The following is a 21,245-nucleotide window of genomic DNA, read 5'->3' as shown; positions in this document are numbered from 1 at the left end:
CCTATACACCATCTAACTGTTCCTTCTGAATTTAGAACATTTCTCCCTCAATTTTCACTAAGTATATCTGTTTTCTTTATTTTTCCTATTAAAAATCATAGGCTTGAAATAAATTTAAAGTATGCCAAGTAAAAATCAAAATTCTAATTCCTAAATCGATTTCCCTCCCAAGGAAGAGATTTTGGAATGCATACTTCCAGATTTTCTTCCTCTCTACACCACCTCTCTCTCACCCTCTCTCTGTTTTTAAGAAGCCAGATATAATTCATTATACCATAAAATTCACACTTCAAAAGTGTACAAATTCAGTGCTGTTTTTTATTACATTCCCAAGATGGACAACCATTACCTCTATCATTGTCTCATTCTAGAACATTTTTATTGCTCCAAAGAGAAACCCTTTGCCTAATAGCTGTCATTTCTCATTTCCCCAGACTCTTACCTGCTGGCAATCACTAACCTACTTTTTCTATGGATTCACCTATTCTGTACATGTATATATATATAAAATCTAAGCAACTGGTAGCTATGACGTGCACTGACCACCAGGGGGCAGACGCTCAATGCAGGAACTGCCCCCTGGTGGTCAGTGCGCTCCCATGGGAGTGCCACTCAGCTGACAGATGGGCACCAGACACCAGGCTAGCAGGAGCAGCAACCAGCCCCGGCTTGGGCTCCTCCCTGCCCACCTGCCGCTTCGCACACTACTTTGTGCTGTGCGGGATCCATTCAGACAGTGGGCTGGATCCTAATGAGCTGGCCGGTAAGGCTGGGCTGCTGCAGTGCAGAGGTCCACTGATCCCCGCAGGCCGGGCTGAGGGACCTCATCTCCAGTTTCATATAAATGGAATCATATAATATGGGGCCCTGTGTGTTTGGCTTATTTCACTTAGGAAGGTTTTATGATTCATCCATGTTGAGTGATGGCTGAATCATATGAATGTGTGATATTTGTCCATTTATCAGTTAATAGGCAGTTGTGTTATTTCTGTTTCTTACTATTATGAATAATAGTGCTACGAACATTCATGTACAAATGTTTTTGTGGATATATGTTTTAAATTCTTTGGGTATATATTGAACAGTGAAATTGTTGGCTGATATGATAACTCTATCTTTAACTTTTTAACAAACTGCATTTTTTCCAAAGTGCACCATTTTACATTCCTACAAGCAATGTATATTATTTCTAATTTCTTCATATTCTCATGCTATATGTGCTTTTTCTAACCATCTTAGTGTGTATGAAGTGTATTTTATTGTGATTTCTAAAACATTTATCTTTATTGTTGAAAGTATTATAGATATCTCCTTTTTTTTCCCATTGACCCCCACCACTCCGTACCTGCTCCACCCAAGCCTTCATCACACTATTGTCTATGTCCATGAGCTATGCATATATAGTACCTATAAATTCCCCAGTTCATCTCCCACCCACCCCCGCCTCCTCTCTGAGATTCATACTTCTGTTCCATGTTTCCATGTCTCTGGATCTATCTTGTTCATCAATTTATTTTGTTCATTAAATTCACATATGAGAGAGAAACCAAGATGATGGCATAGGTAAACACCGGAAATTGCTGCCTCCCACAAAAAATTCAAAAATACAGCTAAAATAAATAAAGGACATCATCCAGAACCACAGGAAGGCTGGCTGAGTGGAAACTCTACAACTAGAAGGAAAGAGAAAAGCACACTGAGACTCAGAGGAGATATGGAAGTGCAGAGGTACGGAGGCGCATGCGGCAAGGGCTGGCAACTGAGGACGCAGCTGTCTTTTTGAATCGGGAAGGAGTCACAAGCCCCTGACTGCTCTGAACTCCAGTTCCGGGTGAGTCTCTGGGGACCCAGACTCATACAGGGAGAAACTGGACTGTCATGCAGCGGACAGAACTCGGAACTCGAGGGTGGCTTTCTCTCAAAGGTGCTTGCAGCGATTAGGGGGACACTGAGACACGGGGCCCCTTAGGGCAGGGCTGAGGATCAGCCATAGCTGCTTGCTCCTCCCTGTTGATTCCCTGAGACCCTGCCCCACCCAAGCTGTGGCAGAGGCTTTTGCATATGAATGCCCTGGCCCTTTGCAATCTGAAAATTACCTAACAAACTGCAACTGGGCCAGACAGACCCAGAACTTCCAAGAGAAGGCCTAAGGCCCCACAGCAGCTTGCATTGCTTCCCAGCTGGGCCTCATTTGGGCACCTCCAAACCCCAAACAAGGAAGGGAAATCTGCAGATCTCTTCGTAGCTCCTGCTGGGTAGCCTCAGGCAGAGGCTAAATTAGCACCTCCTTAGATCCAAGAGCCGGTGTACCCAGTGGTCAGAGTGGGACCATCCAGATTACAACTCCTCAGATCCAGAAGGGACACACTCAGGGGGCAGACTCAGTGAGCACCAAAGCCCTACTGAAGTAAGTCTTGCCTCATAAGGGTGTCTTCAGCACAGAAGTTCTCCCACCGTAGACACAGCTGACACTCACAGCCAAATGGCCTGGAGGTCAATTCCTCCCAGTGATACCTACAACAAGCAAGGCTTAACTACAACAAGACTGTGCACAAAGCCCACAAAGGGGTGCACCAAGAGTGTCCAACCTCAGGTAATTGGGGAGGCTGAGCCACTGGGCCCTATAGGACACCTAGCACACAAAGCCATTCTACCAACACAGGGAAGCCGCCAAAATGTGGAGACAAAGAAACAGGTCACAAATGACAGAAATGGAGGATATAGAGTTCAAAACCACACTTTTAAGGTCTCTCAAGAACTGTCTAGAAGCGGCCGATAAATTTAGTAAGGCCCTCGAAAAGACTGGTGAGACCGCCGATAAATTTAGTAAGGCCCTCGAAAAGACTGGTGAGACCGCCGATAAATATAGTGAGATCCTCAAGAAATCTAATGTGACCCTCGATGTTGTGATAAAGAACCAACTAGAAATTAAGCATACACTGACTGAAATAAAGAATACTATACAGACTCCCAACAGCAGACCAGAGGAGCGCAAGAATCAAGTCAATGATTTGAAATGCGAAGAAGCAAAAAACACCCAACCGGAAAAGCAAAATGAAAAAAGAATCCGAAAATATGAAATAGTGTAAGGAGCCTCTGGGACAGCTTCAAGCGTACCAACATCCGAATTATAGGGGTGCCAGAAGATGAGAGAGAGCAAGATATTGAAAACTTATCTGAAGAAATAATTACAGAAAACTTCCCCCACCTGGTGAAAGAAATAGACTTACAAGTCCAGGAAGCGCAGAGAACCCCAAACAAAAGGAATCCAAAGAGGACCACACCAAGACACACCATAATTAAAATGCCAAGAGCAAAAGACAAAGAGAGAATCTTAAAAGCAGCAAGAGAAAGAAACTTAGTTACCTACAAGGGAATACCCATACGACTGTCAGCTGATTTCTCAACAGAAACTTTGCAGGCCAGAAGGGAGTGGCAAGAAATATTCAAAGTGATGAATAGCAAGAACCTACAACCAAGATTACTTTATCCAGCACAGCTATCATTCAGAATTGAAGGTCAGATAAAGAGCTTCACAGATAAGGAAAAGCTAAAGGAGTTCATCACCACCAAACCAGTATTATATGAAATGCTGAAAGGTATCCTTTCAGAAGAGGAAGAAGAAAAAGGTAAAGATACAAATTATGAACAACAAATATGCATCTATCAACAAGTGAATCTAAGAATCAAGTGAATAAATAATCTGATGAACAGAATAAACTGATTATAATAAAAAAAATTCACATATGAGTGAGAGAATGTGATACTTATCTTTCTCTAACTGGTTTATTTCGCTTTACATAATACTCTCAAGGTCCCTCCAGGATGTCTCAAAGGGTAAGAGATCCTTCATTTTTATAGCTGCATAGTATTCCATGGTGTGACTGTACTACAGCTTTTTTACCCACTCTTCTACTAACAGGCCCCTGGGCTGTTTCCAGATCTTAGCTATTGTAAATTGTGCTACTATGATAGGGGTGCATATATTCTTTCTGATTGGTGTTTAGGATTTCTTAGGATAAATTTCCAGAAATGGGATCACTGGGTCAAATGGCAATTCCATTTTTAATTTTTTGAGGAAACTCCATACTGTTTTCCATAGTGGCTGCACCAGTCCACATACATTCCCACCAGCAGTGTAGTAGGGTTCCGTTTTCTCTACAACCTAGCCAACACTTGTCCTTTGCTGATTTGTTGTTGATTTTGGTATGCCTTTCCCTAATGACTATGATGTTGTGCATTTGTATGTGCTTATTGGCCATTTGAGTGTCTTCTTTGGAGAAATATTTATGAAATACTTGCCTTTTTGTTTTGTTTTTTTCATGTCACTAGCCTGGTGACTAACTATTCCATAGTAGGGCCACAGTCAGTTTATAAGGTCAAGAGTTGCTCTTCAAGGACTCTAGCACAATAAGGCAATAGCTAATACCCAAGCATGACTCTAGAGCAGGGGTGGGCAAACTTTTTGACTCAAGGGCCACAATGTGTTCTTAAACTGGACCGGAGGGCCGGAACAAAAGCATGGATGGAGTGTTTGTGTGAACTAATATAAATTCAAAGTAAACATCAAACATCATTACATAAAAGGGTATGGTCTTTTTTTATTTTTTAGTTTTATTCATTTCAAACAGGCTGGATCCGGCCCGCAGGCCATAATTTGCCCACGGCTGCTCTAGAGACTGCCTGTTTTTAATTTGGCTATTCATCTTATTGTTGAGTTGTAGCTTGCTTAATTTTTAAACCAATATTATGTTTGGCTCTAAAATTGGTTTTTATCTTACCAAATTCCCAATTATCCTAACACTATTTATTGAATTATTATTTCCTTCACATTAGTTTGTACTGTCTTCTTTATCAAATAGTTTGTTTTTCAAAAATACATACGAAAAAAAACTTTAAAACTATATTTGCAGGAAAAAAGATGAATAAAATGTAAAGACTTCTTGATTTAAAAATTTCACATTATCCACATTAGGTTTTCTTACCATTTTTTAAAAAATGCAGTACAATCCTGATTAAAACATTCAATTTAGAACTTAGATCCATAAAAGGCTCCTAAAATAATTTTTGTAAGAACCATGAGAGTACAATCAGATCAGGAATACCGGAACAGGAAAATTGATAAGTAACAACTGTTTTAGTAATATATCAGTGGGTATTGTAAAGTTGCAGCATGATCAACCGAGCATGCTATTGGTTCAGAAATAAAAGATAGGCTAATAAGACCTAATGAAGGATTGAAAATAATGTGCCATAATTTATGTAAATTTATTTCATAGTAAAGCAGCTTTGTTGTTGTTGTTAATCTTCACCCAAGGATATTTTTTCCATTGATTCTTTTAGAGATAGTGGAAGGGAGGAGGGGAGAGAGACAGAAAGAAACATCAGTGTGAAAGAGACACATTGATGGTTTGCCTCCAGCACACAAGGCCAACCCAGGTACATGCTCTTGACTGGGAATCAAACTCGAGACCCTTCAGTCCCTTGGCAGATGCTCTAGCCACTGAGCAAAACCACCGAGGGCTAGTATTTGTGTTTTTTGGTTTTTTTTAATATATTTTTTTATTGACTTCAGAGAGGAAGGGAAAGGGAGAGAGAGAGATAGAAACATCAATGATGAGAGAGAATCGGAAAGGCTACCTCCTGCACGCTTCCCACTGGGGATCCAGCCTGCAACCCAGCATGTGCTCTTGACCGGAATCAAACCCAGGATCCTTCAGTGCGGAGGCTCTATCCACTGAGCCAAACCAGCTAGGGTGAATTTGTGTTTTAAATAAAGCTAGACAAGGTATGTTTTTTGTTTGTTTGTTTGTTTCTGATTTTAATGGAAATATGTGGTGCTTTAATGCTAATTTGAATTTTACTACTGACTTGATAAAAAAAAGAAAAACTCATTAAGAAAAACACAACTATTTGCCCTAGTCAGTTTGGCTCAGTGGATAGAGCATCGTCCTGTGGCCTGAAATGTCTTGGATTCAATTCCAGTCAAGGCCACATACCTCAGTTGCAGGTTCCTCACCAACCAGGACCCTGGTCAGGGCATGAAGGAGGCAACCAATCGATGCCTCTCTCTCACCTCTACATTTCTTTCTTTCCCTCTCTCTTTCACTTTCTCTAAAACTCAATGGAAAAATACCCTTGGGTGAGGATTAAAAAAAAACAAAAACAAAAAAAACAACTATTTGAGGGAGGAAAAGTTTAGATATTATATATTAGCACATTCCTTTGACATATGTAAATGCTATATTTCTCCTTATGTGATATGTTGACGTGACTTATTACATCAGTAGATTGCCTAAAAATTAGCCATTCTAACATATTTTATATCAGCCCTTATTTGATTGTAGTAAATTATTGTTACAATTTGTAAATTGTTCATATGTTTACTTTTATATTGTCAAATTATTCTAACTGGTATTTTATTTGGCGTTATTGTATATCATTGTGTAAATGAAGTTTATTATAGTTTACTTTTCCAACTAGACTGTAGTAAAAGATATTGAAGGAAAAGAAATGTGTGTGAATCAGAGCCAGGTCCTTAGAAAGCAGTATGTGGCAAAAACGATAGATAGTAGGCACTGGAGAAAGGGTTTTACTGAATGGAAATTTTTTATAAAAAGCACCAATATGCCCTGCCTAGTTTGGCCCAATGGATAGAGCGTCAGCCTGAGGACTGAAGGGTCCAGGTTCTATTCCGGCCAAGGGCACATGTCTGGGTTGCAGGTTCAACCCCCAGTAGGGGGCATGCAGGAAGCAGCCAATCAGTGATTCTCTCTCATCATTGATGTTTCTATCTTTCTCTCCCTGTCCCTTTCTCTCTACAATCAATAACATATATATTTTTTTAAAAGGCATCTACACTAATAAAGGAGAAAAATGGTAATTGGCGTACAACGCTACCCTTTTCATTGGCTAATCAGGGCTATATGCAAATTAACTGCCAACTAAGATTGGCAGTTAACTGCCAACAAGATGGTAGTTAATTTGCATATGTAGGCACAATGCAGGGAGGCGAAAGGGAAAGCAGGAAGAAGCCCCCTGCCACTGACAGTGATTGGAAACCCAGGGGGGAGCTAAGAGCTGGGGCCGCCTTTGCCCTGCCCCCCAGCCATGATCAGAGAATCAGGTGCCTTTTCCACCCTGGCCAGTGATAGCAGGAAGTAGGGGTGGAGCCAGTGATGGGAGCTGGGCACGGTCGAAGCTGGCAGTCCCAGGAGCTAGGGGTCCCTTGCCTGGGCCTAAAGCGGAGCCCGCGATTGTGGGGCCGCTGCAGCTGCGGGTCCCTGCTGCCCGGGCCGGACGCCTAGGCCAGAGGCGTTAGGCCTGGGCAGGGGCGGAGCCTGCAACCACGGGGAGCTGGGGGTCCCCTGCCCAGGCCTGACACCTCTGCCGGAGGCCTCAGGCCTAGTCAAGGGGCTGACCCGGTGATTGGTGATCGGAGGGTGATGAGGATCAACTCCTCTGGCTGAGGCATCAGGCCTGGGTGGGGGGCAGGGCCGGGGATTTGGGGGATATGATGGTCCCCTTGCCTAGGCCTGAAGCCTGGGTCAGAGGCGTCAGGCTTGGGCAGGGGGTGGAGCAAGCAATCAGAGGGAGATGGGGGTCCCCTGCCCAGGCATGATTCCTGGGCCAGAGGCCTCATGCCTGGGCGGGGGTCAGAGCCAGTGATCGGGGGGAGATGGGGGGTCCCCTGTCCAAGCCTGACACCTCTGGCGGAGGCGTCAGGCCTGGGCAAGGGGCCGATCAGGCGATCGGAGGGTGATGGGGGTCTACGCCTCTGGCCGAGGCATCAGGCCTGGGCAAGGGGCAGAGCCAGCAATTGGAGGGGTCTGGGGGTCCCCTGCCCAGACCTGACGCCTGGGCCAGAGGCATCAGGCCTGGGCTGGGGGCAGAACCAGTGATGGGGGGAAATGAGGGTCCCCTGCCCAGGCCTGACGCCTCTGTTAGAGGCGTCAGGCCTGGGCAAGGGGCCAATCCTGCGATTGGAGGGTGATGGGGGTCAACGCCTGAGGGCCCCCAGTATGTGAGAGGGGGCAGGCTGGGCTGAGGGACACTCCCCCCCCCCCCACACACACACACCCAGTGCACGAATTTCGTGCACCGGGCCCCTAGTCTATACTAATAAAAGGGTATATGCTAATTATACCGGACTTCCTTCTGGACAAAGCCACAGTGGCTGCGAGAGCTGGAGAGGGCCGGCAGCTGTGGCATGCCGGAAGTTCCACCTTTGTGCATGAGCTGCACAGGAAACACCTTTTCTGACCGCTCATTGGCTAAATTCGCAGTAAGCCACTCGCAGCATTCTTGGTAACTTGGGTAATAAGAATCCAAGAAGGTGATCTAGGGTTTTTCCACCTCACTTCTGGAGGAAAACCGAAGGTCTGCTGCTGGAGGGGCTAAGAAATGTCATATCCTGCCCTAGTCGGTTTGGCTCAGTGGATAGAGCCTTGGCCTGCAGACCACAGGGTCCCAGTTCGATCCCAGTCAAGTCACGTACCTAGGTTGCAGGCTCCTCCCTGGCCCAGGCCCAGGTCAGGGTTCATGCAGGAGGCAACCAATCGATGTGTTCCTCTCACATTGATGTTTCTCTCTGTCTTTCCCTCTCTCTTCCACACTCTCTAAAGATTAATGGAAAAAATCCTCAGGTCAGGATAAAAAAAGAGAAAGAAATGTCATATCCTATCTCTAAAAATTAATGGAAAAATATCCTCAGGTGAGGATAAAAAAAAAGAAAGAAATGTCATATCCTATGAAAGAGACATCTTGAAAATGCCTAAAGAAAGTTGTCATTTTTTTGTGATGAAGGGAGAGGAGGCCCTGTTGATGAAAACACCACAGCGGTTGCGAGGGCCGAGGGCCGGCAGCTGCGGTGGCTGGCATTGGCAGCAGCAGCAGGGTGATATGGGTGGCACCTTCCCCTGATCAGCCTGGTCGCCTCCCCCAAGGAGGCCCCTCATCAATCGGACATCTTTTGAGGGCTTCCAGACTGTGAGGGGGGTAGGCCGGGCACGAATTTTCGTGCACCGGACCTCTAGTATATCTATAATAGACCAAGATATCTTTGTTTACATGTATAAATCTTAGTTTTGTTTTTGTTTTTTTAGATTGAAGAGCAGTCAGACTGTAAGATCCTAGATGGACACTTTGTTTCTCCTATGGCACACTATGTACCTGATATCATGCCAGTTGAATCTATTATTGCAAGGTAAGAATTTTTATTACTAAATAAAAATTTAAAGTACTAAGTTATTTATGTTAATTTAAGTTATAACAATATCAATGCCATCTTATTTGAAATTACTTAGCATTAATTATAATTATGTGACATTATTCCCATTACACATGGGGTGAGGGGAGAGTGAAATTATAGAGCTTTATTATTTTGACATATTTAGTATGCATTTGAACTTAGGCTGTTATCCACTGAAAATATCCTATATAATAAAAGCCTGATATGTTAAGTATGTCCAGTCGACCGGTCAGCCGTTCAACCAATCAAAGTGTGATATGCTAAGGCTGCTCAACTGCTCACTATGATGTGCACTGACCACCAGAGGGCAGATGCTCCAACCGGTAGGTTAGCTTGCGGCTGGGATCTGACTGATTGGGACTGAGCGAGATGGGCAGGACACGCCCTGGAGCCCTCCCAGGCTGGCCAACCTCCCGCGTCCCTTTCTGACCCTGATTGTGCACTGGTGGGGTCCCTCAGCCTGGCCTGCGCCCTCTTGCAATCTGGGACCCCTCAAGGGATGTCAGAGACCTGGTTTTGGCTAGATCCTGCAGGCCAGGCCGAGGGACCCCATTGGTGCATGAATTCGTGCACTGGGTCTCTAGTACTGTTATAAATGTGTTTTGTATAAGTCTCATGGTAATCACAGAACTAAAATCTATAATGTCTGAACAAAAGAGAAGAGAAAAAAGTATAATTATATCACTACAGAAAGTCATCCTATCTAATAAAAGAGAAACATGGTAATTGGCGTACGACTACTACCCTTCCCATTGGCTAATCAGGGTGATATGCAAATTAACTGCCAGCCAAGATGGCGGCCGGCAGCCAGGCAGCTTGAAACTAACATGAGGCTTGCTTGCTTCAGTGATGGAGGACTCCAACATTCCCCGCCTGCCTTGCCAGCCTCTGAGCCTGCAGTTTAAGAAACATTGTAACAAATATAGAAGCTAAACAAAACTCCAGAAACCAGCTTTCAGCGAGCTGGGATCTCAGAGCTGGAATTGATACAGAGTTTCGATTGTAGAACCGAAACAAACCAGATACCTACTTTCAGCAGCTGAGGCCTCAGAGCTGGAGCCAGGTTAAAGCTGGCCAAGAATAAAAAGAAAAAAAGGAGCAGTTGGGAGCTTCAGTCCCAGCCTGAACACAGCCCTCAGCCCCTCACCCACACTGGCCAGGCACCCCAGTGGGGACCCCCACCCTGAAGGGGGTGTTACCAGCTGCAAACAGCCATCATCCCCTCACCCAGGCTGGCCAGGCACCCCAGTGGGGACCCCCACCCTGACCCAGGACACCCTTCAGGGCAAACCAGCCAGCCCCACCCATGCACCAGGCCTCTATTCTATATAGTAAAAGGGTAATATGCCTCCCAGCACCGGGATCAGCGGAGCTGAGAGGCCTCCCGGCACCGGGATCAGCGTGACAGGGGGCAGTGCCAATCCACCTGATTGCCCTGCGGCTCTGTGTGTGACCGGGGGTGGGGCCACAACCTCCCTATCTGCCCTGTTCTGTTCGTGACAGGGGAAGGCGCCCCAACCCCCTGATTGCCCTGCTCTGTGCCTGATAGCGGGGAGCTCCCCAACCCCCTGCTCTGCCCTGCTCTGTGTGTGACAGGGGGCGGTGCCCCAACTCCCCTATCAGCCCTACTCTGTGAGTGACAAGGGGGAGCTCCTCAACCCCCTGATGGGCCCTGCTCTGTGCGTGACAGGGGGCAGCGCCCCAACCCACCTGATGAGCCCTGCTCTGTGCATGACGGGGTGGCGCAGCAACCTCCCTATCGACCCTGCCTTGAGTGTGACAGGATGCGGTGCCCCAACCCCCCAATCGGCCCTACCCTGAGCGTGACTGAGGGTGGCATCGCAACCTCCCAATCTGCCCTGCTCTGTGCATGACAGGGGAAGGCGCCCCAACTCCCCAATCGGCCCTGCTCTGAGCCCGACCAGGGGCTGCACCTAGGGATTGGGCCTGCCCTCTGCCACCCGGGAGCAGGCCTAAGCCAGCAGGTCGTTATCTCCCGAGGGGTCCCAGACTGCAAGAGGGCACAGGCTGGGCTGAGGGACCCCCCCCTTCCCCTGAGTGCACAAATTTTTGTGCACCGGGCCTCTAGTCAAATTATAAAAGAAGAGAAAAAAGATAAAGAAGAAACAAAACACTCGTGAAACAGGCAGAAACAATGAACAAAATGGCTATAGTAAGTCCATACCTATCAATAATCAGTTTAAATGTAAATGAAATAAGTTCTCCAATCAAAAGACATGGAATGGTTGAATGGATAAAGAAACAAGACCCAGCCCAGCCAGCATGGCTCAATGGTTGAGCATTGACCTAGGAACCAGGAGGTCATGGTTCTATTCCCAGTCAGGGCACATGCCCAGGTTACAGGTTCGATCCCCAATCCCCAGTGTGGGATGTGCAGGAGGCAGCCAATCAATGATTCTACATTATCATTGATGTTTCTATCTCTCTTTCCCTCCTCCCACTGCGAATGGAGCCTACAACTTGAGCATGTGCTCTGACTGGGAATGTTTTTGGTGCATGGGGCGATGCTCAGCCAAGCCACGCTGGCCAGGGCAGAAAAGCAGTTCTTGTTGCCTGAGAATGCAGCCACAGCCTAAAGACTTAATCATATATATTAATGTCTCAGCATAAGAAAATTTTATTATGCATTTATAAAGTTGTGGTATTGAACAAGATAAAAAATGATTACAATAAATTCTGTGTCTGTATGGTAATTGAATATTTTACTATCCTAACATAAAACAAATTTACAATATCTTTGTTGCCTTTAAGCAAATATTAAATACTCAATTACAATTTTTTTTTCTTCTTTTTTTTTTAATTAAATCTTTATTGTTCAGATTATTACATTTGTTCCTCTTTTTTCCCCCCCATAACTCCACTCCTCCCAGTTCCCGCCCCACCCTCCGCCCTCACTCCCCACCCACTGTCCTCATCCATAGGTGCACTATTTTTGTCCAGTCTCTTCCCGCATCTCCCACACCCCTTTCCCCCCCAAGAATAGTCAGTCCATTCCCTGTCTATGTCCCTGATTCTATTATGATCACCAGTTCATTCTGTTCATCAGATTATTTATTCACTTGATTCTTAGATTCACTTGTTGATAGATGCATATTTGTTGTTCATAATTTGTATCTTTACCTTTTTCTTCCTCTTCCTCTTCTGAAAGGATACCTTTCAGCATTTCATATAATACTGGTTTGGTGGTGATGAACTCCTTTAGCTTTTCCTTATCTGTGAAGCTCTTTATCTGACCTTCAATTCTGAATGATAGCTGTGCTGGATAAAGTAATCTTGGTTGTAGGTTCTTGCTATTCATCACTTTGAATATTTCTTGCCACTCCCTTCTGGCCTGCAAAGTTTCTGTTGAGAAATCAGCTGACAGTCGTATGGGTATTCCCTTGTAGGTAACTGAGTTTCTTTCTCTTGCTGCTTTTAAGATTCTCTCTTTATCTTTTGCTCTTGGCATTTTAATTATGATGTGTCTTGGTGTGGTCCTCTTTGGATTCCTTTTGTTTGGGGTTCTCCGTGCTTCTTGGACCTGTAAGTCCATTTCTTTCACCAGGTGGGGGAAGTTTTCTGTCATTATTTCTTCAAATAGGTTTTCAATATCTTGCTCTCTCTCATCTTCTGGCACCCCTATAATTCTGATGTTGGTACACTTGAAGCTGTCCCAGAGGCTCCTTACACTATCCTCGCATTTTTGGATTCGTTTTTCATTCCGCCCCTCCGGTTGGGTGTTTTTTGCTTCCTCGCATTTCAAATCATTGACTTGATTCTTGAGCTCCTCTGGTCTGCTGTCGGGAGTCTGTATAATATTCGTTATTTCAGTCCATGTATGCTTAATTTCTAGTTGGTTCCCCAACATAACATCGAGGGTCTCATTAGTTTTCTTGTAGATCTCATTAAGTTTATCGGTGGCTTCTAAACAGTTCTTGAGAGACCTTAAAAGTGTGGTTCTGAACTCTATATCTTCCATTGACAATTTTGTCCTGTTTCTTTGTCTCCGCATTTTGTTATGCTTTCTTGGTGCACCCCCTAGTGGTCTTTGTGCGCAATCTTGTAGTTAAGCCTTGATTGTTGTAGCTAATACCAGGGAGGGTTTGACCTCCAGGCCAAGTGGCTATGAGAATCAGCTGGGTCAGCAGTGAGAGAACTTCTGTACACTAGGGAAGTGCTAATCTAGCCTTTGCCTGAGGCTATCTGGCAAATGCCTTTGTGCAGGGCTTGGGCGGGGCGGGTGGGTCTCACGGGATCAACAGGGCAGGCCAGAGAGAGCAGTTATGGCGGCTCTCAGTCCTGTCCCCAGGGGCTCTGCCTCTCTGAGTCCCAGCGACCGCTGCAAACCTCGGAGAGAAAGCTGCACTCGCTCTGACCAAAGCCAGACAGTCCCGCTTCTCCTGTTTGAGTCTGGGTCCCTAAAGACTCGCCCGTATCTGGAGCTCAGAGTCTGCAACTCCCTCCCGATTGAAAACGCCAACCGCGCCCTCCGCCGCCAGCCCGCTCTGCGCACTCCGCACCTCAGAATTTGACTTCAGCACTGCGCCTCCTCTGAGTGTCCGTATGGGTTTCTCTTTCCTCCTAGTTGTAGGACTTCCACTCAGCCAGCGTTCCTGTGGTTCTGGGTGATGTCTGTTCCGTCTTTTAGTTTGACTTTTGAAGTAGTTGTTCAAGGCAGCAAACTCCGGCCTTAACCTATGCCGCCATCTTGGTTCTCCTCAATTACAATTTTAATGTCAGAATTCTGGAGACTTTTTTCCAAAATAATTTAATTATGAAACTTTCAAGCATTGAGAGTTTGTATTAAAAGCCTTTAAGCCCTGACTGGTTTGGCTCAGTGAATAGAGCATCGGCCTGTGGACTGAAAGGTCCCAGGTTCGATTCCAGTCAAAGGGCATGTACCTTGGTTGTGGGCACATCCTCAGTAGGAGGTGTGCAGGAGACAGCTGATCGATGTTTCTCTCTCACTGATGTTTCTAATTCTCTATCCCCCTCCCTTCCTCTCTGTAAAATATCAATAAAATATATATTTTTTTAAAGCCTTTAAAAGATAATTAATTGAGGTGCTTTATTTTAAATAGGTTCCAATTTATTGTGCCTAAAGAATGGAATAGCAAATATAAACCCGTATGCATTCATCTTGCTGGAACAGGAGATCATGTAAGACTTTATTATGATATCTAATCCCTAATTTGTCAACATACTCTCCTTAACAGATGTGATTATTATATTCTTTAAATGTGTCCTCTTTTCTTTCCTTAGCATTACTGGAGACGACGAACACTAATGGCTCGTCCTATGATTAAAGAAGCCGGAATGGCTTCTTTGTTGTTAGAAAACCCTTATTATATCCTTTTGTGATACCTAGAAATCTTTTCTCTTATGTATTTATAGATTTAGTCAGCCAAAGGAATGATAGTAGCCTATTTTTCTAAAGCAGTTAAATTTAGTCATCAGTTCAAAAAATACTTAAGAATGAAGTGAAAAATTACTTTTTAGATTGAAGAGCAGTCAGACTTTTAAAAAGCCTTCATGCCTTTTAAAAACTAAAATAAGGATTGTGCTTCTGTTGTATAATAAAGATAAATGGTACTTCTGTTTCCTGTGAGACTTATTTTATGCTGCATTTTAATATTAAGTCAAATGTTTGCTATTAAGGAAACCCTCATGTTTTAAGTGCTTTACAGTTAAGTATCAGTTGAGGTTTAGAACAGTTCTTAACTTAATTTTCAAGATGACGTCAGACTATGTCCAGAAGAAGAAACGAAACTGGCCCTAGCTGGTTTGACTCAGTGGATAGAGGGTCGGCCTGTGGACTGAAGGGTCCCGGGTTCGATTCCAGTCAAGGACACATGCCCAGGTTGCAGGCTTGATATCCCCAGTGGGGGCGTGCAGGAGGCAGCCAATCAATTACTCTTTCTCATCATTGATGTTTCTATCTCTTTCTCCCTCTTCCTTCCTCTCTTAAATCAATAAAAATATATTTAAAGAAAAAGAAACTAAACTGATGCACAAATATAACAAAATGCTCAACATTGCTGATAATAAGAGAAATGTAAAGTTAAAGCAACACTAACAAGTATTTTAAAAACAAAACATAATACTCATGAGCCTATTGTGAAATGGGCACACTCACTACTGATTACTGAATATCAGCTCAACCCCTTGGGAAAGCATTTTTACCACATTGCATCAAGAGCCTTAAAAAGCTTCACATCCCTTGACAGGATGATTCTCTTTCTGGGAAATTTAATCTAAGGATAAAATACTAAGAAAAGAGAAAGTAATAGAAAAGAGAAAAGATAGCTATATAACTTGATGTACAATAGTAAAACATTAGAAATAGCTTGAATGTCCAACAATAGCAACATGGTTGAGAAAACTGGTTCATAATATTATAATATGCAATTGGTTCTATAATGTTTATTGTTCTACCATTTACTGCCTGTATGACCATGGACTTGTTAACATAATATTTTAGTACATCAATATTTTTGTTGGCAATGGGAATAGTCTCTTAGGTTATTCAGAGTATTATAGAGTTAAAAGAACATTGCCTGGTAAATAATGTGTTCAGTAAATTTTAACAGTTATTATTTTAAAAGTTTATAGCAATGTATGTAAGTATTTATAGTGTAAAAAATGGGATATATAACTCTATGGTATGATATAGGTATACAAAAAAACCTAAAAACAAAACCCATTTAAAATACTGTGGAAAAAATATTAGGAAAAATACACCGAAATATTAACATAGTTGTCTGTAGATAAACTAAATTTTTTCTAATCCTCTCTGTATTTTCTAAAAAAATTTAAATTGATTTTGGAGAGGTGGGGAAGGGACAGAAAGAGAGAGAAACATCAATTTGTTGTTCCACTTATTTATGCATTCATTGCTTGCTTGCTTGTATGGAACCTGGAGATGGAACACTCAACCTTGGTGTATAGGGGTGATGCTCTAACCAACTAAGCAACCCAGTTTTTAGGTTTTCTAAAATAATATAAATGAAAAAATCCAATAAACTGAAGTTGAAGACTGCACAACCCAATAAATAAACTAAAAACATTGAATTGTACACTTCAGATAAATTTTTTAGCCCTGGCCAGTGTGGCTCAGTTGGTTGGAGCATCATCCTGTGTACCAGAGCGATCAGGGCATATACCTTGATTGCAGGTTCCATCCCCAGGGCGCATACAGGAGGCCACCAATGGATGTATCTCTCTCACATTAATGTGTATGTGCCTCTCCCTCTTTCCCTCCCTCTCTAAAATCAATAAAAATTCTTTAAAATAAATTGTTAGTCCCAAAAAGAGAAAAAGAAAAAAAAATTATTATCCCTGTCCTGTGTCTTCAGTGGTTAGAGCATCTGCCTTCAAACCATAAGGCAGTGGTTCTCAACCTTCCTAATGCCGCGACCCTTTAATACAGTTCCTCATGTTGTGGTAACCCCCAACCATAAAATTATTTTCTTTTTCTTTTTTTTTCATAAAATTATTTTCGTTGCTATTTCATCACTGTAATTTTGCTACTATTATGAATCATAATGTAAATATCTGATATGCAGTATGTATTTTCATTGTTACAAATTGAATATAAAGCATAGTGATTAATCACAAAAACAATATGTAATTATATATGTGTTTTCCAATGGTCTTAGGCGACCCCTGTGAAAGGGTCGTTCGACCCCCAAAGGGGTCGCGACCCACAGGTTGAGAACCGCTGCCATAAGGTTTAATTCCTAGTCAAGGGCATGTACCTGGGATGCAGGTTCTATCCTGTGTGCAGGAGTCAACCAATCAATGTGTCTCTTTCACGTGGATGTTTCTTTCTCTTTTTCCAACTTCCTCCCTTCCACTCTCTAAAAATCAATAGAAAAAATATCTTGATGTGTGGATTAATCAAAATAATACTAATACTAATAAATCGTTTAAAAAATAAAGATCTATAAAAGAAAACCATTTGAAAAACCTGAGAACTTCTAAACAGCATATTTCAACTATAAAATAGTTATTTCAGTATTAAATTGTCTTTAACTTTAACTAATTTAAGTTAATGTGTTTTGATACCAGAGAATATTTGTTTTAAAACTTTCTCTTTGACCACATTCTTAAATGGCTGCAGGAAACCCAAGGACCAAATGTAAGTATATATCACCTTCATTTTTGCAGTCTTTATATTGAATTTTCAGCAACATTAAAGTTTTTGGTAGTCTTTGGTTAACCATTTCTAAGTTTAATCTCCAAGTGTTATTGTGGGGAAATTCTGTTATAAAACCATAGTAGGAATGTTGACTTTAATTTTTACTTTAAGCTTTTTGCATTTTAAATGTATGATAAAGAGATAAATTTTTAATAGGTTGACTGAAGATATATTTTATTTGTAAAATTTTAACTGAAGAAAGTATAAAACATGTCCCTTTTTAAAAGGAAAAGTACATTTACTTTGTGAAATTAAACACTATTATTTTTTATTCTTGCAATGCATAATATAGGTAAACTTTCTCTTCCTGGTCTTTTAAAATGATCAACTTTAAGGCAGTGCTTTTTGCATTTTCATAATCTATGTTATATTTAGTTTTGATTCATTCAAGAAATATTTGATCCTAGACACTGGGAAGACAGTAACAAAAAGACAAGGTCCTTACTTTCATAGAGCTCATATTCTAGTATGGGAGAGAGATAAGAATCAATAAAGTAATTTCATATACTTATCAATACCATAAAGAAATAAAGCAAGGGAATGGGATAAAGAGTAATAGAGTGTGGGTGTAGGGATGGAGCAGTATTAGATATGAGGACATGACGTAACGAGAAGGAGCCACCAGGGTGACAACCTGGAGGAAGATCAGCCTCAGAGAAGGAAGAGTAAATGAAAAGCACAATGTGAGCACTGGGTTGGAGAGTAGTGCAAGATGAGATCAGAAAGGTAGGCAATGGTCAGGTTAGGAAGAACCATGATTAGAATTTTACTGTAAGTGCAGTGGGAAACCTCTAGAGTACTTTAAGCAGAAATTAAAATAAGACCTACTGATAAATTCATTTTTGTGGGTAAGAAATCAAAAGTTCTGACTTGGACATATTGGTGATATCTGTTGGACCTGCAAGTAGAGAAGTCAAATAGGGAGTTGCAAAGTGGTGGAAAGATCAGTTTAAAAGTCACTTGTCTATGTGATCATAGCATAAAAGAGGTCATGAAAATGGGGTGTGGTAGAAGCAAACCTTATAAAGTGGGAAAACTGTATAAATTTCCTAGTGCAGACTTGTTGCGAGAATTACAATGTTTATAAAATATCCTGTTACACTTATGTACCCAGAAAATATAATAATGCTCCAATGTATTTAATCATCATAAGAAAGAAATGTCTTGCAATTTAAATAATAATAAACAATTCTCTCTCTTTTAAAATATCTTAACCCTGTTTTCATCAACAGTGGTTAAATAATTTGAGACTGGGTTTATTGTTATATATAGCCATTATCTCAAAACCTCACATCGGTAACTTCTGTTAAAGAGCAAACTGAGGTGGATCTGAGAATTCAAACTTCCATACCAGATGAAAATAATCAGGGAAATTCTGTAATCATAAATAGCAAATTAGAATGAGGATAGGAAACAAATATAAGGATAAATGAGTTCTTTTATGATGAAGCATGAGTATGATCTGTTTTGACATACGATAACATCCTAATATATAAAAACCCTGGGTCCCTCACGACCTAGGTTCCACCAACCAGAAGTCAGTCCTGCAGTCAGCACTGGGTTGCCGTGCAACCCAGCACTGACTGCTGCGGCTGTAGGCGTCATGACCCAGCACTGACTGCTGAGGGGACTGCAAATCAGGCCCGGACAGAGGCCTGAAGAGAGAAGCAGGGTTTGATCTGTAGCCCCTGTGGCAGCTGTTGATCAGCACTTGCCCCTCTATTTCTCTCCAGCAGCCAAACCTCCATTTCTCTCCAGGCCTCCACCGGGGCTGCTGATCAGCCCCACCTTGCTGATCAGGCCCCCTTAATAGGCCCAGAGACGCTGACTGGCATAGAAACCGACCAATCAGAACCAAATCTGGGTGAAGTGTGAGGAGCCAATGGCTGCCTAGGAGGCGGAGCTTTTGACACTAACTGGCATAGCAACTGACCAATCAAAACCAAATCTGGGTCAACTGTGAGGAACCAATGGCTGCCTGGGAGGTGGAGCTTTTGACACTGACTGGCATAGGAACTGACCAATTAGAACCAAATCTGGGTCAACTGTGAGGAGCCAATGGCTGCCTAGGAGGCAGAGCTTTTGACGCTGACTGGCATAGAAACCAACCAATCAGAACCAAATTGGCCAACAGAGGAGGGCAGTTGGGGGCGAGATCAGGCCTGCAGGGGAAGGCAGTTGGGGGCAAGATCAGGCCAGCAGGGGAGGGTCATTGGGGGCGAGATCAGGCCAGCAGGGGAGGGCAGTTGGGGACCATCAGACTGGCAAGGGTGGGCATTTTTTTTGGGGGGGGGGGGACAGGTTTCCAGGGGAGGGCAGTTGGGGCAACCAGGCCAGCAGGGGAGGGCAGTTGGGGGCGATCGGGCTGGCAGGAGAGGAGTTAGGTGTTAATCAGGCTGGTAGGAGAGCGGTTAGGGGGTGATCAGGCTGGCAGGCAGAAGCGGTTAGGGGCAATCAGGCAGGCAGGCGAGCAGTTGTGAGCCAGCAGTCCTGGATTGTGAGGGGATGTCCCCCAAGAGGTCCCAGATTGGAGAAGGTGCAGGCTGGGTGAGGGACACACACATACACACACACACACACACACCACCACCACCACCACCACCACCACCACCACCACCCCCAGTGCAAGAATTTCATGCACCAGGCCTCTAGTGCTATATAATAAAAGGCTAATATGCAAATTGTCCCCTCCACAGGGAGTTTGATAAGGGAGCAGGGCCAGCCAGCCAACCTCCCATGTTCCCTTCCCCAGGCCAGCGCAGGCGGATGGGACCCCACCTGTGCACGGATTCTTGCACCAGGCCTCTAGTAGTTTCCATATAGAGAAGCCCTGCCTTATGAATATGGAGCCCTTAGAGGATGTGGGAGGACACTGGGCATAATTCTGTTTTTAACAACTTCGCATTCCTGTGGCATCTGGTTCTTTGCATATAATTATTCTATGTAGGCATATAGTGAATGACCATTGATAAAATGAATTTTTGTACACTTTGACAAGGTTTCATCCAGTAGCCAACTATGTGCATTTGTCTTCATAAATTGTGTGTTTAAGATTTCGGTAATACATGAAACTAGTATTAGGTTAAACTCTTAACATTGCTTTTTTAAAAATGTTATGCTTTTAAGTTCTATTGTAATAAGTTCTTTCTAAGGGGGGACAACTATAAATTTGTTTTCCCTTATACAATCATGGTAATTTAACAAAATTGGCAGAATAAGAAATATTATTTTCCCATAAGTATTTTAAGTTTTTATAAAGTGCCATCAAATAAGATTCTTTTCTGAACTTGAAAATAGTAAAATAGTTGAAATTCAACAAAGATTATATGCTAGAGAGCATGTATAACTTAAAAAAAATAAGTTATAGGTGATTAATATGTAGAACTGTATTAGCAGCACTCTAATTATATCAACTCAGTCCATTGTTTTACTCAACTACTATTCCCTTTAAAAGAATAAAGATAAACCTTGACTGCCTGTTGTAAATTTTCACATATAAAAATGTAAATACATTAAAAAATAATTTTCTTTTTTGTTTTGTGATGCTAGAAGGTCCAGCTTAAAAAACGTGTCTGACCTATTTGTGATGGGAGGAGCTCTTGTTTTGGAATCTGCAGCTCTCTTGCATTGGCTAGAGAGGGAGGGTTATGGACCTCTAGGAATGACCGGAATATCCATGGGAGGACATGTAAGCCTTTCATTTCAAATGATATTTACTTATGATTGTGTTTATAAGATCTAGGGAATCTAGTTACTTTTAAAATTCATTTTATGTATAGAATTAATTTTGGTTTT

The 21,245-nt window shown here is 42.8% G+C and overlaps 1 protein-coding gene and 1 non-coding gene across 3 annotated transcripts in view; one reads left to right on the top strand and one right to left on the bottom strand.

The window, feature by feature from the left end:
- Nucleotides 1-21,245, top strand: part of ABHD18 (abhydrolase domain containing 18) — a 57,072-nt gene that overhangs the window by 16,445 nt on the left and 19,382 nt on the right. For both annotated transcript variants that reach the window (XM_059698073.1, XM_059698072.1), the window contains exons 4-8: nt 9,105-9,205; nt 14,332-14,410; nt 14,513-14,599; nt 17,365-17,390; nt 21,000-21,138. In XM_059698073.1, the coding sequence (XP_059554056.1) occupies nt 9,105-9,205; nt 14,332-14,410; nt 14,513-14,599; nt 17,365-17,390; nt 21,000-21,138 (432 nt within the window). The remainder of the gene's footprint in view (nt 1-9,104; nt 9,206-14,331; nt 14,411-14,512; nt 14,600-17,364; nt 17,391-20,999; nt 21,139-21,245) is intronic.
- On the bottom strand, nt 4,321-4,447 carry LOC132236302 (small nucleolar RNA SNORA3/SNORA45 family). Its single transcript, XR_009453248.1, has one exon. It is a non-coding gene; the product is annotated as a small nucleolar RNA SNORA3/SNORA45 family (small nucleolar RNA).

This window comes from Myotis daubentonii, chromosome 5 (assembly GCF_963259705.1).
Source record: "Myotis daubentonii chromosome 5, mMyoDau2.1, whole genome shotgun sequence".
In the NCBI taxonomy this organism is placed as follows: Eukaryota; Metazoa; Chordata; class Mammalia; order Chiroptera; family Vespertilionidae; genus Myotis; species Myotis daubentonii.
This window is presented reverse-complemented; position numbering and strand designations above follow the sequence as displayed.